The sequence below is a fragment of the Micropterus dolomieu genome, linkage group LG14 (genome assembly GCF_021292245.1).
Source record: "Micropterus dolomieu isolate WLL.071019.BEF.003 ecotype Adirondacks linkage group LG14, ASM2129224v1, whole genome shotgun sequence".
NCBI classification, from domain to species: Eukaryota; Metazoa; Chordata; class Actinopteri; order Centrarchiformes; family Centrarchidae; genus Micropterus; species Micropterus dolomieu.
In genome coordinates this window covers 2076314-2096983 of record NC_060163.1, presented here as the reverse complement: position 1 = coordinate 2096983, position 20670 = coordinate 2076314, and the positions used below count along the sequence as shown (strand labels likewise).

Below are 20670 nucleotides of genomic sequence, written 5' to 3'. Positions count from 1 at the left end.
GTATGAGCAGTATTTAAACATTTTTAATGATGTAGTTGGAAGCAAATGTGAAACAGAAGTGTTTGTGTATGTATTTGTTAACCACGACACTGCCTGTGGACACCTATACGTGAAGGCTGCTAAACAGATAATGAACCTTTATACAAAGTCACATAGCTCAACAAGAAAGCCAGAACAACAACAAGGCCCAAGAAACAACCAATGGCCCATCTCCCTGTCCCCAGGTTATCCGTTTGTTTAATTTTAGGTAATTTAATCAAACAGAACTTTATTCAGGAAAATGCACCATGTGTGCACAAAAAAAGCCAATTGTAAAATAGATCTTAAAACCAAATAAATAAAATACCCTTGACTATATGTGTGATCCCTCTTTAAAAACTGTTTCAGCTTGTATTGATCTCATTTATACCCCATTTTTAATGTTGTGTGTAAAAAGGTCATCTGATCTACACTTAACACATACAGTTGCACAGTATATCATCTTCAGGAGGAAGCTTGATTACTGTAGAAGCTGCTTGTGACCAAGAGGTTTGAAATGTGAAACTTAAAACATGACTTTGGTAAATAGTACACATGTAAACACACACACACACATTGAAATAGAATGTCCTCAGTCTGTCTGCCACTTTCCCACTGACAGGTCTAGCTTCATACACAGTTCTGTTCTTCAGAAGCATCTAGGAATAACACATCACAGTAAACAGCAGCAGTATCACACAGCACAACATATCACGCAGCATGAAAGAAAGTCCACAGGTAAATACTTCAAGGTAAGTGTCATGTTTTTGTTCACCTAAGAGAGAACAGCACAAGGAGTGCACATGCTGCACGGTTCTCAGCGCCAGAGAAGCGGCGCCCCCTGATGGCCAGACCTTACTGCTCAATAAAAGAACTATACAGCACACCAAGTGAAGGACTTTACAGACAAACATAGAGAAATAATATAATATCTTAAGACAAAAATTTATTATAAAATATTAAATGCAAGTAAATGCAAAACATGTTGTGAGAAAAGGTGCTAGGCTACTGTACTGATTGATTATTTTGTGTTGAAAGGAATTGTAGGCCTACACCCCAAATTAAACGTCAGATTGCTGTTGGTGGATGTTTGGATCTTTTCAGCAACTACTAAAAACTACCATGTGTTCACTTGATAATGGCGCTGATGCACTTAGTAGGTCCTGAACAGGTTTTTGGATATGTGTAAGCAGAAGAGGGGATGGATCAAAAATGAATACAGCATGCGTTTTTGAAAATAAATAATTACTATAATGAGTACTGGTCTGCCTTTCATTTACAAGCTGTACAAAAGTCCATAAGATGAGTACAAACATGTAAAACAATGCAAAGATGAAACAGACAAAGATCAGGTCAAAAGAAAAATGAATTTGAATTAATGAGGGCTGTATCAAATCAGCACCCAACAACAAGTGTCAATCCATACATTCAGTTTTTCCTAGTACTCAGTGGTAGATCTACCAATACCTTAATAAGTCAAAAATATCCACTTAAGTAAAAATACAGAAGAATTATTCGCTCAGGTATCAAAAGTAAATAGTCACTCTGCAGAAAAGTTTAATCTGAAAAAGAACTAGTATAAAGTAGTATAACATGGAAGTACAAGTACCTCAAACTTCTACATAGTACTTGATTAAATGTACTTAGTTACACCCCACCACTGCATATAGTATGAGAGTTCCAGTTAACAGCGTAAAGTGATTTCAGTGGATACAACAGAAATCATCCCGTCATGTTTGTATAAAAAGACAGAATTGAAGTTACGAAATGTCTCTGTACATTAGAAAAGAAGTGTGTGAAAACACCACAATTCTTGCTTCATTGTTACCTGTCACACAGGTGAAACACTGAAGGGAAGTTTGTGTAACAGAAAAACCTGCAAACAGCTAAACAGCGAGGGGCTGTGTCTAGTTGCTGGATGGTGAACTTCCACAGTTTGTCAGACACAATAACATTAACCCTGTGGAGTCTGTCTTTTGTCAGTGAATACACTAAGCATGTTTGATTCATAGCAACACAACTTCATTTATTCATCATGTAGAGGCAAGCTGTTTCATGCAGGATCGTTTCATGTCTGTAGACAATCAAACATTTTGAGAGAAATGTTTTAAATGATGAATTATCCATATTTTTAATACATTTACAGGCGTACAATTTAAATTTAAATGGACATATTAAGCGTCCTGTCTTAGGCTATAGTTGTATGTCTGTGCCCTACGATCAGTGTATAGGGCATAGAGGTCATAATTCCAGGCTCCGTTCCAGGTCAACACAGTCCACGGCTCCTCCTGCTGAGCATGCTCTCTTTGCCACTATTCTCTTATTTCATTGGTGTTCCTGTGCTGAGAGGCCACTCCAGTCTTGTTACAATGACGCTACTGTGTTATTAAGCTTTGTGTTGTACTATATTCATCTGCCTCTTCATCTGACCCTGTTCCCTCTCACTCACAGCCTTCTGCCTCTTGCTATGGATCCTCTCTTTCTCCCTCAAGCCTTCCCTGTCTCTCTCTCTGTTCTCTCCCTCTGGCTCTCACCAGTTCTATCTTTTATTCAATGAGCCATGACTCAATTCACATTTGTCTGTTTGCATGGACGCCTACATAGTTCCCCTCAGACAGTGGCGAGGGCAGAGCAGTTCAGGGCAGCTGGAAACTCTGCTCTATATGAGTGTAGGCTGGCCTGATGTTCCTGTGGTTAACCTCAAAATGTACACAAAATGAAAACGTGAATTACACAATATTCAGTGTCTGGATTCAACTGAATTAAGATTAGCGATGACACAAAATTAAATATAGTGCAGTTAAATTCCCCAGTCTTGCTGTGAGGACTCCAAATAGAAGTGATTTCAGATAATACGTGATGTGACAATTAATTTATTATCTAGCTGTTTTGTTGCTTATTAAACTACAAACCCATACATTTTAGGATGGTATAACTAAATCAGGTCATTGAGGATCCACTTCATCTGTATGTCACCATAAAACTGTAAACTAGCTGACACCTTTAAGTGTTAAAGATGTAAGACAATTCTTACATTTGTTCTACTGCTATTAAAAATGGTATTACTAAGATTTACTTTACTAACATTTTAACTGATATGTGCTGGTAGACAGAATAAACTTTCTGAAATCACTTGAAAGCCATTGTACATGTTCATGTGCTTATATGAGGTACTGTGTCTGGTTCCAGTGAGCAGAGAAGGCCTACATTTAGAACTAGCTGACACTGTTTAACAACTCGAGGTCAGTTCTAATCAAGCTACAATCAACACTTAATCAAGAACATTGTGACGTATCATGATTTAATCTCTACATGGAAGTAGATAAGAGCAGAAAGTATTCTGTAAATACACTGTATGAATTGAGCTCCATCTAGTGGTATGGTCTGCACCTAACCTATCTTGTTAATTCTATCAAGTTGATCGAAACCACTGTGTAATCTTCATATCCATATCACACTCCAAAATGTTGGAAGAAATGTAGGGAAATAATAGCTAAAATGATACCCATACCTCCATCACGTCAGCAGCGTGCAGGCAACACTCTTTATATCTCAATACTATTAGCCCTGTTTGTGTAAATTACACTGAGAGAGGCACTCTGAAACAGTAAGAAAATAGAAGAGGAGCTGTACAGGTACAGTTCAGACCTGAACAAGCAACGAAAAAGAACTGGGTACAAAACACTCAAAGACACATTGTATGATTAAATTATTTTAATTTGAAGAAAAAATGACTTAAAAATGAAAAACAAAACTCTTTTCCACAACAAATTGCACTTTTTACGCACAGTTTACATATATGGCCCACGCAACATACACATACGTAACCAACACGCTCTTTGACCCCCACATGTACAGGCCAACTCACTGTGTCATTTGGAATGGAGAAATGGTTAAAATACATTTTCCAGTGCAACCCAGTGCAAAGACACTGCTGTATGCAAACAAATGCATCATCCACATTTCACTTATGGAAAATCATGAAGATGACACCAAATAAAGCAATTAGGTCAATTATGAGGTGCCGGACTTTTTGTGTTCTACATGTGAGGCACGTCTATCGATACGACATCCAGAATCAGAAAATACTGGTGAGGTGTTACATACGGACTATTTTCCTTTTGTGGTGGTTTTATCTTGAATGTATTTTTTTTTGCCAAGGACCCTCTTGTGAGTCTGCAAGAAAGTTTGAATTGAACTGAATTATACTTAATTCAGACATCATTTAATCTCATCACTTTATGAGGACATAAAAATGCATCATGGGCAGATTTCACACTTGTTGTAGATAGGCTGCTAGCCATCTGGAGATCACAACTTCAAACAGTTAGCTTCACAAAATGACATTCATATTAAAATTAAATCATTATTATGAGACGGTTATCCCGCGACCCTGTATAAGCGGTTGACGATGGATGGACGGATGGATGGATGGAGACGGTTATGTCTTAAAAATAAATACGACAACACAAAAGCATTATTTGTTATCTGAAGACAATAAGATAATTCATTCATCATGAGAAAACTGCTGTCTGCTTTGTTGAGATAATTACTATGTAGATAAAGAAAACACAATTTCCCAGACTATGGGAATCATAAGGAAGTGGTGGTAAAAGCATTGATAACACTTCTAAACTACAAAATGACTTCAGTCCACTTTAGCAGAGACAAACTAAAGCCTGGATATACTGATTTAAAATAGAACATATATTAAAGTGAAAAAATAACAAAACACAAATAGTCCATTGTGATTGTTAAAATCAGACACATTAATCAGGTAATCATTACAGGACTACTCCAGTGAGTTAGTATTGCACTTCCATAAAGTTGGGGGATTCCCAACACACAGATTCAAAACAGAATGGGCATCATTGAACCAGCAGGGGACAAGATATCTTGAGTTTTAGTCTCTTGTGTCGGTCAAACTCCAAAAAGGCTGAATTCTACATCTTCCATAATGCAATAGCATCTTTTTGTCAGACCATCCCTGCCTGGCCCACATCATTTCAAAATCCATACCTGTTAGTAATGTCAGCTTCCTGTTTTTCACTCGCGGCCCGAGCTGGAATTTTCTCTGACACTTGACAAACCTCCTCCAGGAGGTCTGATATACTGTGTGCATTCACCAGGGTCTAAAGCAGGATTCCCATGTAGCCTCATTATTGGAGTTCTGCACTGCCCTGCAAGTAAGCGCAGCAATCCTACAACTCTATACAGTATGAATCCCTTTTCACTCTGCTGAAGAACTGCTGCACTAACAGCACCAAGGGGCCACACGTATCACTTCCTACCTCTCTGAATTGCCATGGGGAATCACAAATCACTTTCCCACAGAACCTGCAGAGTGACTGATAGTGGCAAAACAGAGTCACATTACTTCTCTCAATGTAATGAATACATCAAAATACAGGGGATTCTGCAAAACAATTATATGATTCATAAAGGAGAAAAAGACACATCTACAATGGTAAACTCCGCTTTCAGAAAGAATGAATCATACTGTATTTTTACACTGCATTGTGAAGTGCGTTCTGATCCAATAATATTCAAAGACAACTCAGATCAAACTGTGTGCAAAACAATTCAGTTCCAGCCTTTCCACATGTATACACGTGGAATCATATAAATGTATAAAAAACAGCAATAAACTGGCAAGTTGAACAAGGCTGACTCTACAGAGCTGAAAGTGTCTGCAGTAACGAAAGGAACACACCTCTGCCTCTGAGAAGGTCTCGTCTTTTCAAGCAGTGAAAAGCCAAGAAAAATAAAGATGGCCCATAACACCAAACATTTAGGAAAAACTCATACGCTCAGCAATTACTGATAACAGTCTATCTATAACCAACAATGTGATACACCTATTTACTGTGAAGAAACCTGGTTTTCTGTAAGTGCTCGTTAATAAATTAAATGCAGAGATGCTTTTGTTTCCAACTTTACGGAAGGATTTTCCTAAAACCAATTATTGAAAGGACCCACGGATATTTCTACTTCTGTTTTACAAAAATGCTTACAGAGCAAGGATTTCAATCATTTTCTGTCACTGATGTCCTTTCAGTTGAATTCCATTGTAGTACTGAATTCTGAATATTGTTAACTTTTTAGCAGCACATACTTAGTGGACGGGTTAGTTACCAGGCACAGCTTTAAGTGACTGTTGAATGCTATGTTACATATTTCTCATTCTAACATCAGATGGGTCCGTCAAAGTGGGGATGTCCTGATCTTTTTTTTCTGACCCTTGAATATTGCTGATATTAAATCTGCTGGGTCAAAGTGGTCTGATTTTTATATCAGTATACAATACAGATTGAGTTTGTTTCTTCCAGTCCATGAGGTTCTCTGTTTGTTTACAATGCAGGACTCAGAGACCAGAGACCAGGGTTTGCTGCGTCCCAAACAAGGCAAGGATTGGGCTTCTACAACACTTTGGATAGACAGAGATTTTGGTCAACTTATCAAAAAGAAAAAACATCCTGCCTCATACATAAAGTCACCGTTGACTTTTTTAGCATTAAAACATGACCACTAGCTTTCCCTAAGCTTTATCAAAGTGCTGTGTGTTGCCCAAACAGAAACAAGAATCATGCTTTCTTTGCTACAAGCAGATATTATAAGACAAAAGAAATATATTGTCCCTTTCGTGGGAGTTTTGATGAAAATGTATTGAAAAAAATGTATTTGCTGTTGCCAACTACTAGTATAAAAATGTCCTTTCTATGAGACAGGCTTGTCAGGGGATACCTTAGACATTGTAACCTTAGATATCTTGTCTTATTAGTAAGGCTCACCGTATTAACAAAGAATTGTTTTGTGAATTTTTGGGTCACATGATTGCAAATTACATAACCCGTAAGCCCATTTTTAACGATTATGATTGGCAGAGTTAGTTTCTGATCATCATACCATTTCTACTCTACAGGATACTCCCACCCAGATTGAAGGGGGTGAACTTCTGGGCCTGCTGCGCTCCAATCTCAGCCACATACAGGGCCCCTGTCTTTAGGTCCAGGTCTACGAAATGGGGCCTCACTTCATCAGCCAGCTGGATCACACTGATCACTGTGCACTGGCCAATCAGACCCACCGGTGGGGCATCCAGCAGTGAAATCTGGTTGGTGTTGAGCTGGACAACGACAAAGTACTTCTTATCTGGGGTCAGGCGGACAGAGTAGGGTGCATCCTCAGTGAAGCAGCTCCCCCAAGTCCCCAGCCAGTCCCCGGTGACTGAGTTAAAGACCTGGATCCTCTTATTCCCCCTGTCGGCCACCCACACTCTCTGGGCGTGATCCACGGTCACGCTGTGGGGGATGTAGAACTGAGCCAGGCCTTGTCCTTTCTCTCCGTGCATCCATAACACCTCCTGGTCTTTGGACAGCTTGATGAGGCGATTGTTCATCCCACCGTCACCGTCCACGATGTACATCTCTCCAGAGTCGTGGACGAAGATCTCAGCAGGCTGGTCGAACTGTAGAGGGTTCAACCCAGAGCCTGCCTTCCCTGGTGTACCAAGCACCTGACAAATGCAAGAAAACATTCAACACCAAGCAACTTTTGGCCTCCTTTGGCTAATTCTAATTCTTATATATATCACTATAAATATTTAAATAGAACCTGAATCAACTATTTTGAACAACAAATAAAATCTTAGATAAAGCAGTCACCTGCAGGAGCTTCCCAGATGGCGAGTACTGTTTGATGCAGTGGCCGTATGGACCGTTCCCCACATCTGTGATCCACACAGTGGGGTTTAATGAGGCAGCGTCTGCTAAAAATATCCCATGAGGCATTTCCAGGGTGGTTGTGTTCCAGGACATGAGGAAATCTCCATGTGTGGTGAACACCAGCACCTTGGGAACATTGTCACCTAGGAGCAAAGCAAAGGCAAACACTATGTGAAATGTTAACATGAGGCAGCACATTTTAGAATGATTTGATTGGGACTTAAGCACAGTCTGGAGGATCAAAGCCTGATGTGCTTTTTCCACTTCTGGTTAGATGCACACTGAATCTCATAGACTTTTCACCTGCACAATGACAATAAAGCTGAATCTGCAAAGAAAACTCCTGCACACTGTCTAACTTGCAAAAAATATATATTAACAATGTTTCGGTACTAGACATTCATATTTTAGTGAGCTGAAAAGCTGTATAAAACATGAGCTATCTGACTGTAACATGTTCATATCTGGGTACAAATTCACAAATCTTATTTTACTAATATCAGAAGAGATTTAAACTTATGAGAGACACATTCAGAAATCTCAGTGCACATTCTCACTGTAAACATTCACAAAATCACATTTTCAAACACTATGTGTATTTATTAGCACATTTGGAATGTTATTCACAAATGATAATGAACTCTTCCAATTTATTTTCTCTATCTATTAAAATATTAGCATTGGTTTTACATACCAAACAAGCATGCTTTCACTAATAGAATCAGAAGCTTCATTTCCAGTACATAAACGAAATAAGTAAGTAATAATGTAGATGTGCTGTAACATCAACTGAGGTAGTTAATGCATGCATTTACCTCTCTGTGCCACATACACCACACCAGTATACTGGTTGACAGCCACACCAAATACCTCCCCGGTGAAGAGCTCTGGGTTCCTGGGCCAGCTCAGGTCCAGTTTGTACAGGGGCCTGCCCAGCAGCTGGTAGTCATATCTGAGGCCGGAGCTGCCTGGCTGCTGTGTGCCAATGGTGCCGTATAGCACCAGCATGAGCACAGCCAAAGAGGCCATGCTGGACGCTATCAAACACGTATGGCCTCTCTTTTTCATCAACATCTGTGCTTTCGCTGCTGGCTTTGTGCTACGTTTAATATCCTGGTTCAGTAATGTTAGCTCTAACTGGCTGAAGTAATCTAACGTTAGCTACACAGTCTACCCCCAAACAAGCAAACCGCTAATGTGATATCTGTTAAATTTGCTGTAAAAGTTAATCCGGTGAATTATATGCTATTTGAAACCCACTGACCACATTAAATGTAGAATTAACTACCTCGTCTGTCAATTACGAAAACAAAATAGCGTGGCAAGTTAGACAGAGTAACACAGAGCAATTCCTTTTGTCGCAATAAAACCACTAACGTTACTTAAATGCTGTCCACGTCCAGTGAGAGGTCGGACTCAACGTGTAAATAAATCTTACAGAAATACAGATGTGTCAAATCCCATGCGTTACGTTTACGTACATTGTTATGATAACTTAAATGCTTTTATTTTTAGGTTTTTAGGCGAATTTGAGGACAAGACTGTTCTATTCCCGGTAACTTTACGCAGCTTAACGTCTGACCAAAATGTAGCGTAGAGCGGCTGTGACGTCACGACGCGTTGACGCAGCTCTGGCTGTGGAGGGGACTGTGCTTCCCTGACTGTAATTTTCTTACAATATTTTTCTTTAAGATTTTTTTAATCACAGTGCGTATGACAGTCCGTGAGGGACAGAGACACCGTTCATGTAGTGTAAGCCATCGAAAAATCGACTCCATGGAGGTCGCGGACAGCCCGCTCAATCTCGTAAGTTTCGGTCTTGATGTTGCAATAACAGGCTAACGTTACTGTAGCTAGGAGATTGCATAGGTAACGTTAAGCTACATTAGCTAACCTAGCTCCCATAGTAAGTTAGCGGCTGAGAGCTCTGTTGTTTGCCTTGTTCGCACTATTGTCTGGTAGCTTGGACATGCTACACGTGATACATTTTGGTTTTGTCCTCGACAGAACGTTGGAACAAGGTATTGTCAGATTTGATTATGTTGTTGATCTATATGATGTTAAGAGTTATTGTTGACGGCGAAGGACGAATGTGTTACAATTTACCTGGCCTGCAAGGCCATTTGATAATAACCTATGTTAGCCTGTTATTTTAAAATGTCATGGCCACTTTGTCCCCAGCCTCAGTTACACGGGATAGTTCCTATTCTATTTAATCGTTGTTGTCAGTTAAGGATAAAACCAACCTGATTCTCTAAGTGTGTGGAACTCTACCGGAGGGATGAACACAATTCTCACTAAAGATATTACCTCATTTGCTGTTTATGATGGTAGAGGTGATTGGCCTCACTTTTATTTGTGTGTCTCTTGTATTGTCCTAACATTCAAAATATTAGGTTTGGTTTCAGAACGTGCATTCTTCTCTGCAGTATAACTATATATATTTAACGCTAGTCAGTAACAGTGTTAGATCTGCTCTCCTTTACGATGGGAGAAACGTATTAACATTTAGAAAAGATGATGGTGACTGAGGACCTGACCGCTCCAAACTAACGTTTTTACCACCTTCCCAAAACTCACAAGGAGGAGCACTACCATCGTTCCACAGCAGCTGCCTGCAGATATTTTGTGTTTATTAGCCTTGAGAGTGCAGGCATCGGCTGATACCAATTATCTCAAAATGCCATGTGGGCCCGATTAATAAGCCCAAGTATAAAAAATCCATCTGCTGATTGTGAAATCTGTTATGGAAGTGATCTTATAATTGATCTGTATAAGCCATGTATATGCATCCTGCATTAAGTTGATGTATTGTAGTGTCTCAATAACCCCCTTCACTTTACCCGCAGCTGGTAAACAAGTCCTCCTAGAGAATTTATCCAGTCGACTTTAAATATGGGCAGTGCAATCCAAAGACCTCTCCATGCTAAATTGCAAAGCATTTGAAGTTTCGTCAAACGGCATTGGCGTAGCGATCATCAGACATCACAATGTTGAGATGGCATTGTGATTAAAGGTCCATTTATACTCCTGCGTAGGGTCTACATGCGTACCTACAACGTAGGCTACGCACGTAGCCATGCATATACTCATTCTGCAATTACTCCCCCAAACGCTAGTCAACAGGAGCGCTACAGCTCAGGCTAACTTCCAGTTTAGCGCTCCGCTACCATGAATGGGGGTGATAGTGAAACGAATCATTTCGCTCGGGTTGCAATGGTCAAATATATTGATTACAACCGCCGTTTTGGCCGCTAGTAAATTACTTATTAGTTACTTCAAAGCGTGGGGTACTTCTGGTTGGCTCGGAGGCATTGCGAGGCTACCCAGCCAACCAATCACAGAGCTTACGGTCGGCGTCGATTTGACGTGTACTTACATTTTTGGGGAGGTACACGTCAGACGACGCTGTAGCACCGTAGCCTACGCCGTCGATTTGCCGCAGAAATATAAATTGCACTTTAGACTTCGGGTTAGCTCACTTGTGCACCATGTACAAGTCTCTCTTCAGCTGTTCCTATCACATAAAGGCAAAAGCCCACAAAATTCTATTCTTATTCGTTCTAACAACTTTAGTGTGGTTGAAATAAAAAACATGGTGAAATGTTGTTCTAGCAAAATAAGGCTGCAACTTTTGATTACTTTCACTGTTTATACGGTGATTATTCTCTATAAAATGATTAATAATTTCCAGAAAATGTTCCAGAAAATAGTGAAAATTGCCATTATAAGTGAAATCTTTAAATTGCCATTTTAGCCAACAGCAAATGTTTGGTATTTGTGGTTCGTAAAATGACATCAAACAATTCATCAGTTATCAGAATGAATGCTGATTGATTTTCTAGTTGTAAATCAAAATAAGTTTTGTAAAATCTAAATCTAATCAAAAGACCAAAGAGGTACCCTTGATTTTTGTGTCAGGGAATATCATTCATTGAAGTACTCCTGTCCTCGGCCCACCTAACCCTTGCCCTTCTTTCTCACCCCCTTCCTCTGATACTTCTTTCCTAAATTTGGGGCCCTCTAACCCCATTTGAACAAGTTTATAATTCACCGCACTACTTGTCTGCTCTGTTTTTATATCTCCAACTCACCTGTATCCAATTCTTTCCTTCTTCTTTTGTCCATGTTCCCTCCATGTGTCTGCCTCTCTTCAGGCTCATCAGCAGTGCAGGACAGCAGACCGATTGCTAGCGGCTGGAAAGTATGAAGAGGCCATCTCCTGCCATGGAAAAGCAGCAGGTATGCTTTGAGGATAGCTGCTCTAAAACAAGTATATGATGGACTGTAGTGGAGGGGTTGTGGGATGTGTTATATGTGTGATGGACTTGGTCTGCACCTTGCCGTGTGTGCATTCTCACAGTAAGAACCCTTTTGTAAATATCTATAAAAATTAGGGCTTAACGATTTTGGAGAATAATCTAATTGGGATTTGTGTCATTTGTAAAATAAGTATAGTAGAACCGCTTTGATTTCCATTATAAAAGAAATGCAGCCTCTATTTGCATTGATAATTGTTTGGCTCCCCCCCGTCTCTCACAGATCTTTTAACAGATGCAATGAAGACAACAGAGTGTGAGCAGGTGAGACACTCCTGTGTGTGTGTGTGTGTGTGTGTGTGTGTGTGTGTGTGTGTGTGTGTGTGTGTGTGTGTGTTCCATGAGTAACATGAACTGGGTCAACCATTCATACATTTATGTTCACTGAGTTTAAACCACTGATCAATACAGCCTTTAGTCAGGTCATCTCCGAATTAGAATCAGCTTTATTGCCTGGTAGGTTTACTCTTTCCTTTGGTGACTTGGTGCATAACAACCAATATAAAATAATTAAATGTCAATTTTATAATTTATATTTAAATATTTTAAGAAATATAAAATAATGAATTATATGAACCATATGGCAGTTTGTGCAGTGATATGCAAATATTTACATCGGATATACAAGTGCAAATGTTAAGGGGGTACGAGAGTCAGTGTAAGTGGGGGTCGTAGACACGGCGCACTAATTTTTGCCTGTTTAGGTTCATCACCTTCTCCGTTCCTCTTTGACATTTTTACCGCTAAAGTTACTACCTCCTGATGGAGCTTTCCACAGTTATGCTACATTCAGATATTGGGTGACGAGACCCTGGATAGAGCCCTGTGAAATCAGTTTTAATTTGTTGCGGGCTACTCTCACGTGGGCAGCGTTCCTCCTTGTTTACAAAGTCTGACCAGACGTATCTTCTTTTTTTTTTTTTTATCTGACTCCACCCACAAAGTCAGAGTTCATGCCTCACATCTGCCGACGTGGTTTCACTTCTGAGGGTTTGAGGAATTGCGAAGTTCTTGTTAGCGCACCATCTGTATGTGTGACCATAAATTACACCAAAACCATATTTCCCATCATGCCAATCTCACCCTGGTGACCTTGATTACCAGTAACAGAAGAAAAATCTCTGGGTATCGAAGACCCAGTTTAGAACCAGTTCCAATTCAGAACTGGTTTTTGGGAGGCTGTTTACTACCACTTTATACACAGGGCTGCTAACTGGCAGCCATTCAGATTTTGCCCTGTGTGTCAGTGTTGCTGTTAACATTTCGAGTTCTGTAGCTGGTGTTGATACTGGTGTTGCGTGGTGTTCGTAGGCTCGTCTGTCCATGGAGCTGCAGAGGGACAGTCATATCAAACAGCAGCGCCTGATCCAAGAGCGCTGGAAGAGAGAGGCTCGTCGTGAGGCAACAAAGGCCCGACCTGGCCCGGTGCAACCCTCCAGCGGCCCAGCCCTCCTACCCCAAACCCAGTCCACAGGCCAGCTCCAGCCCCATGGTTCCCCAGGCCTCTCGGCTGCCGAATGTGGAGGAATCGGGGAGAGAGAGTACGACACCTTGCTCTACCAGCTTCAGACTCGGCAGACTGGAGGCTGCCAGCCTTTGACTCCATCGTGCCCTGGATCTAAGACCACCAAAGACGACAAAACTCGCTTGGAAGAACAACAGACCACCATCGTGGACCTACGACGTCTGGTTGACCACCTTATGAATGAAAACCAGCGGCTAGTGGCCGACAACGAGCGGCTACAATCGGAAAATGCCCGACTGCGCTCCGAGGCAGCAGACTTTGTGGAGCGTTCGGAGCTCTGGGTGCTCCCGCAAGCAGGTGCTGCTTTGGGAACAGTGGGTGGGCAGGAGAGGAAAAGCACTGGGAAGGGGAAGGACATCGCAATCCCACAGCTGCCGCCGCTGGAGATGCCAGCTCAGGAAGATCTGTGTCTGGATGACCTGCCTCCTCTGGAGCTGCCAGAAGACATCCAGAATGAACTACAGGAGCTACTGGACAGGGATAAACTGTGATAAGAGACATGTCTCACACACACACACACACACACACACACACACACACACACACACACACACACACACACACACACACACACACACAGGCACCAGGGTTTGACTTTTGGTACTTACAGGTTCTGTCTGATCAGACCTTTCATTTAAAGGTGAGCAGAGCTATCATGACTATTCCATGAGAACCCCAAACTTTACGAATGATACAGGTGAAAGGTAACAGTGCAGCAGAGTGAGGAAGATGCCAGTCAGTGTCATACAGTCTTGAGAAGGGAATAATCAGGTGACTATAGGTATTATTATTGTTCTATATGCTATACCACTAATAAAATGCAACCTAAGTCGAAGCTAAAGGAAAAGTTCACCCACAATTATACTGCCCGCTGGAACATCAGAGCAGTTGTATGTCAGTATGTCATACAGTGAGCTCCGTATCAGCCTTCAGGAAACAACTGAAGCTGTCAGGAACACATTGTTAGGCTGAATGTGAAAGTTCATCCTTGGCCTTAAAAATGCAGTTTGACAGAGTAATCCTTATGATACAAATATTATAATATATAATTATGGGGTTTTTTTGCAAATCAAAATGTATTTTACATAATGTCTGAAAATGAATAACTGAAGAACATAAGCAGCATAATGTAACTGTTCTGAAGCTAAATGATGAAGCTGCTGGGAAAAAAAAAAAATATATATATATATATAGAAAGTGCGTGCGTGCTTTGAGTGGTAAAGGCTATGGAGAAAGACACGTACATGTAGGCTTCACTATCTATTGCATTGATTTTTTGTTGTTTGTATTATAATGTCGTGATTTTGTATAACCTTTTTTACTTAGTGCAATAGAACTTGGAAATTCTTTTTTCATTTTGCCTCTCTAGTTTTTAGTTTTAATCATGGACCCATAGCAGAATAGTTGGAACAGAACATGTTCCCAGCAGCCTCAGTCGTGATGGAAATGAAGCAGCACCAACACGCTCACTGGATGTTCACTGACACACACTCCACACTGTTTCATCGTACACGGGCGTCAGTGGATAATGGCTAAATTTCGAATCTGTTGATGAACTGCTCCTTTAGGGCATAATTGGAACTATTAACAATGTTAGAGGCATTGTTTTAACCAACACACTCATAGCACACCGATAGATCAGAATCATTTGCAGTGCGATTCAGTCAGAAAAGGATATTGCTGTTGTTGAGGAAAAACTACATTGCTGCATTTTATAATTTTCTGTTAGGGTACTTGAATTAAAAGCTTCAGCGATCATTTGTGTGTGAAGTGAATTTTTTTATAAGCAGGTGACATGACAAAAGTACAAGCTCTGGTTTTCTTGCAGATGGGTGTTTTTCTGCAACAACAGCAATACACACTCACAGATGGCATGAACATAACAAAGAGTACGGTCTAGACCTGCTCTATGTGAAAAGCACAATGTGATAATTTTGTTATGAATTAGCATTATATAAATAGAATTGAAGTAAAAGGTTAATGGGAATGAAGGCTACAGACACATCCAGTCACTGCTTGTTCACACTGCAAGCAACAAGGTTGATGAGTATGCTCTAAAACTAACAGACCTCAGGATTTGCAACAGGAATGGGACGTTTGCTGTCTTTCATAATGTGAAAGGAGAATGGCACAAATCATCTTCACTTACCTGCTGCCTATTTTCCAACAGTCCAGTTTTTATCTTCAGTGCAGGCACTGCTACATTTGTTGACTTAAAACTTGATTGTAGAACTGAAACTATTAATTGGTTTATCAGTTAGTTGGTTGACAGAAAAGTAGCTATTTTGATAATCAGTTAGAACTAGTCATTTAAGTTTTTTCCCAGTAACAATGCCAAACATTTGTTGGTTCCAGCTTCTCAGTTGTGAGGATGCCCTGCCTCCATGTGTTATCAATTTAAAGTGAATAGTCATCTTGGCCTTGCATGCGGATTTGAACTGCATTACCATGCAGTGGTGACATATCAAGCATGTTGTGCAAAGTTCATTTTCATACCTTAATGTAAGGAATGAAAAGAAATGGCTGCTGGTAGGGCTGCAACTAACGATTATTTTCCCAATGGATTAATCTGTCCATTATTTTCTTGATTAATCGATTAGTTGTTAGAGAATCAAGAGAAATACATTAAAAAATCTAAAGTCATGTTGGAAGTTGGTCAGCAGGAATGAAGTTAAATGAACTGGCATGGTTCTTTTACAGCTGCATTAATCCATTTTGGTTCACAAGGGGCCTAAAGAACTCAAAAAGACATTAATACAGCCCAGATATATTATCAACATGTACATATGTTATAGCTAGCATGTTAGCAAATAGTCGACTATATACATCCAGCAGACACAGAGCAACATTAGCATTCATTTGTCAGTGTTAGTCTGCTCATTTGTAGCTCTGTTTTGGTCTCCACCACCTCCTGACAAAAATATCTGGCCTTTTAGCTGCTAGCCGCTAGCTGTGTCTGTCTGCTGTTTGCTGCTGGCCAGGTAGTGTACAGTACATCAGTGCTTGGCTGAACCATGAAGTAAGTGTGCTGCAAAACCAAAACAAAATACCTCTGCAGGGTTAGCTTTTGTTATCTGTGGATATATCCCTGCGAGCCTCACCTTTCACAATATTTGGTGTTGTCATAGAAAAAAAAACAATTAATGCAGCTTTAACTGAACTGTGCAAGCATTACATCTGTAGTAGTAACAACTGTGATGTAATCATCAAACATCTTGTCCAATGAAGACATGATCAGCTGTTCCTGGCACAAAGAAAAGAAAAGGACTTGAGGCCATTGGTTGACTATGTTGCTTGCAGTCTGAATGTATGTGCGCACTATTACGCAATCAGAGGCATTTGTACAAACTCATGGACTCACACTTAGCACCATATATTTCTTTACTAGAACAATAATCATATGCAGAACTGGCTGCAAACAGGACATCATGCTGTGTTCACGACCTATGCAAAACATAGATAGAGGTTTACCTTAGCTTCAGCTGTTAAATCTGAAAATACACGTATCATCTTCTTCTTTCTGAGGAAGGGTTTGCATTGACTCTGACATGTGTACAACTGGAGGATTTTCTTTTTCTTTTAAGTGGAGGTAATTGAGTAAATGATTTTCATCACAGTATCTCATCATTTCTGATCACAGCTCTTGAAAGCTATGGCAGGACACCATGTCCTGTTCCAAGTTTTATTGACATGACGGTGTTAATGTGTTCTGAATAACTGTCAGGTTTTTGTGATTATCATTCTCATAGGACGTGAATGCAGCATTACCATGAAGTCAGACACTTCATTCAGCTAATGGGAGTCACTTCTCACTTATAACTGATAAGTACACAATGAAAGCTTAAACTGCCGGCTGGCCGGCTAGTGTTCCTCAAACTAGCCGAAACAGCGTCAACAGCCCTCCTGGACTCTGTACTTTGTCAACAAACCCAACCCGTGCCTTGGACACCTTTCTGTGCTGTGGTGGCAGTCACATCTTTGAGTCTTCAGATGGATAGAAGCACTAGTCTTGTGACTTGACAAGACAGTTAATTGAACTGTCCAACAGACGAATGAACAATGACTGAAAACGACAGTTTCTAAAGTCATCTCAGCTCTTCAGAGTGCCACTGTTTCTTGGCTCCTAACAAAAGCCCACATCTGTATCTGTGACACACTCATTTGTCACAATAGGTATCTAATGCCGTTTTACCACAGCCCGCCATATCCTGCTGTACCCACCCTGTGCCAAGTCATGATCATTCATTTCCACTGATGCTTCACAGCAGGGATAACCATTATTAGTGTTGCCTTGTGGTCCTACTTGGTAGCAGAGCTGACCAGGGCCAAGCAGATTAGCTTTGTTAGCAGTGCTGTTCAAAGAAGGTGGTTACTCAAAAAGATATGGACACATTCAGCGCTATTTGCTCAGTGGATCAGTTTTAAATATTGTACAGAGGAATAGTACAAGAAGAAACACCCGCAGTGAGTGTTTCCCCCCATTCACATCTACAGACTAAACACTAGAGGCTGCCGTTCATTGTGAATGGAACCTCCAAATAGCCTTGTCAACTATGATTCAAGACTCAAAGGTCACCTAGCAGCACAACCTGATTAAGTGGAGAAAGGTTCAGCTTTATGCATGTCATTTTTTCTGACAACCAATTGCACGTGTTTTGAGCCCCTTGGGAAGTACCACCAAAAAAAAGGTGGGAAAAGCAGGTTGTTGCAGTCAACTTCCCCAATTCATTAATACATCATTTTAATGAGCCAATAGAGGAACAATGGGGCATGAAAGCGCATCACTCAGGACGCCTGTAAAATGACAACAGGAGAAAATGACTGTCCAAATCAGAGCTGAGTTTGTAAATTCCATACTAAAAAGAACACTCCACATGTTTGCATTGCACTCCTATAACATTGTGATTCTCACGATGGACTGTCAAATCAAATTATTCCATGTATTCATTTTCTTTGTCAAAAACCTGACATAAATTACCCATAATGCAACTCATAATGCAGCCATTTGGTTGGAGACTCTTGTGTGTCATGCTAGATTTTGTGTGCCAGCACTATGACTTGCTCACGGCTCAGCTCAGTCTGAGTCTCCCCACCCCTGCTGAAAAATGCCATAAAATGAGTTCAGACTTATTCTGACAGTCTGCACTTTGAACCATTGTCATTCCCTAAATGTTGCTATCATAACGCCTGTCGGAGAAGTCAGACCATGAAGATGTGAGCTCTGATGGGTTTAGAACTGCAGACAGTGGGCGGATCTCACACACCTCTGTTCTCTCTGTCTTCAGTTGAAGACCTGTTTGATGACTTTAATTATGTGTGTGTTGCTATGATATGTGATGCTATGTGATCTGGAATTTGTGTGTTGTTCAAGGGTGAGAGTTTATTAGTGTTTGACTGATTTGAAGGCCAGTTCAGGTATGTTTACCTGCCTACTGTAACCAACGGTTACCTATGTTTTGGCTCACAGTTAATATGTTATGGTATCATAAACAAATAATAAAATCATTTGTTGGCCCCAAAATGAGAAGTTTCCCTTGAGAGGTTTACTCTTATCTGTAGAGCTTAGTATGGTTATACTTTTTTCCCCACTTATCCACTAATTAGCTTTTCTGGATTCTGAATTCTCTTCATCTCATGGTCTTCTAAAACCCTCCTAATAATAAATCATATCCATGTGTGTCTAATGAATCTGATCCAAATGTCTATTAGAATTAGTTGCTTGCAGTGTGTCGATCAGTCCTTCAATTAGACAAATTAGATAATTTTTCTGTTATCTGTCTTTCCTTCCCTTTCATCACCTTACCTCCCATCTTCCCGGCCAGTCTGGGAACTGAGCAGAATGTGTGAAATTTTGCATTTTATTTTGTTAATTTGAATGAAAATACACATTAAATGTATTTGCTGGTTTTACACTACAATGCAGTACATTGTTTGTAGTTAGTCCGCGTATAACTAGCTTATTAATGTGGTCATGTTTTCTTTATAGAGGAAGAAGCTGAGATATATGCTTGGTCTCGGTTTTTCATGGATGGAAGGTGCTGAGACTCATTCCTGCTGCAGTTTTATTCTCCATGAAGGCAAAATCTATTGTTCCATGGGGGGCATCTGCTTTATTTATTGACTTCCTGCATATGCCAGAATATGTTTTAGCAGTCCCAGTAAAAGGACCATGAACTTGTCCATTCAGCTGCTCTTCAATCTTGGGAATTTTGGGTTTAAAACAGAAATCTGTAAACTATCAGAGGAAAGGCTGATGTCTACAGTCAGGTAAAGTTGAGTCACACAGAACATAACCCATCTTGTTGCTAGTCTGGAATCTAGTCGTGCCAGGTTTGAACCTTTACCCTTCTGCAGTAGGTGCTCCTGTGTTTGATTAGTGAATGCTGGTCCCAGGCTGACACCAGAACCTAATGTGTTAGATTTCTTTATATCGGGGTGCCAGTTAGCTCCCCTGGTGGAGCATGCACACCAAGTACGGGGCAAAGCCCTTACCACAGCGGCCCAGGTTTCAATTCCAGCCCGCGGCCCTTTGCTGCATGTCATCCCTCCTCTTACTCCACATTCCCCACAGCTGCCCAATCAAATAAAATAAAAATATTTCTTCATATCAAGTTACAGTGGGGGAAAAAAGTATTTGACCCCTTGCTGATTTTGCAGGTTTGCCCACTTACAAAGAATGCAACAATCTACAATGTTAATCATATGTACATTCTAACAGTGAAAGACAGAATCCCAAAGAAAATTCCAGAAAATCACATCATATGAATTTATAAAAATTGATAACCATCTGATGAGGAAAAACAAGTATTTGACCCCCTACCAAACAGCAAGTATTCTGGCTCCTACAAGCCAGTTAGTCTTTCTTTAAGACACAGCCCCAATCCCAACCAATTATCTACATCAAATACACCTGCCTCACCTCGTTACCTGTATAAAAGACACCTGTCAACACCCAAACAACCAGCATCCAACATCACCACCATGGGCAAGACCAAAGAGCTTTCTACGGACATCAGGGACAAGATTGTTGATCTGCACAAGGCTGGGATGGGCTACAAGAGAATCGGAAAGCAACTTGGAGAGA

The 20670-nt window shown here is 40.5% G+C and overlaps 3 protein-coding genes across 3 annotated transcripts in view; 1 reads left to right on the top strand and 2 right to left on the bottom strand.

Annotated features, from left to right (window-relative positions):
• The window catches only part of bms1 (BMS1 ribosome biogenesis factor), a 654080-nt gene that overhangs the window by 72878 nt on the left and 560532 nt on the right, over nt 1-20670 (bottom strand). The gene's annotated exons all lie outside the window — the stretch shown is intronic.
• LOC123983055 (NHL repeat-containing protein 3-like) lies at nt 3718-10349 on the bottom strand. The gene is made up of 3 exons (XM_046069173.1): nt 8558-10349; nt 7683-7885; nt 3718-7534 (listed from the first exon to the last, which is right to left on the bottom strand). The coding sequence occupies exons 1-3, from the start codon at nt 8814-8816 to the stop codon at nt 6935-6937; spliced, it is 1062 nt and encodes a 353-aa protein (XP_045925129.1). The 5' UTR covers nt 8817-10349; the 3' UTR covers nt 3718-6934.
• nrbf2b (nuclear receptor binding factor 2b) lies at nt 9338-19107 on the top strand. Its single transcript, XM_046069174.1, has 4 exons — nt 9338-9548; nt 11900-11984; nt 12285-12325; nt 13373-19107. The coding sequence occupies exons 1-4, from the start codon at nt 9456-9458 to the stop codon at nt 14075-14077; spliced, it is 924 nt and encodes a 307-aa protein (XP_045925130.1). The 5' UTR covers nt 9338-9455; the 3' UTR covers nt 14078-19107.

What these genes read in the sequence shown, in the direction of transcription:
- LOC123983055 (XM_046069173.1), bottom strand. Translation starts at nt 8,816, where the DNA reads ATGTTGATGAAAAAGAGAGGCCATACGTGTTTGATAGCGTCCAGCATG. An exon ending in GGTGTATGTGGCACAGAGAG is followed by an intron (nt 7,886 to 8,557) that starts GTAAATGCATGC and finishes CTTTGCTCCTAG; the next exon opens with GTGACAATGTTCCCAAGGTG. An exon ending in CATCTGGGAAGCTCCTGCAG is followed by an intron (nt 7,535 to 7,682) that starts GTGACTGCTTTA and finishes TGCATTTGTCAG; the next exon opens with GTGCTTGGTACACCAGGGAA.
- nrbf2b (XM_046069174.1), top strand. Translation starts at nt 9,456, where the DNA reads ATGACAGTCCGTGAGGGACAGAGACACCGTTCATGTAGTGTAAGCCAT. An exon ending in CGGACAGCCCGCTCAATCTC is followed by an intron (nt 9,549 to 11,899) that starts GTAAGTTTCGGT and finishes GCCTCTCTTCAG; the next exon opens with GCTCATCAGCAGTGCAGGAC. An exon ending in AGACAACAGAGTGTGAGCAG is followed by an intron (nt 12,326 to 13,372) that starts GTGAGACACTCC and finishes TGGTGTTCGTAG; the next exon opens with GCTCGTCTGTCCATGGAGCT.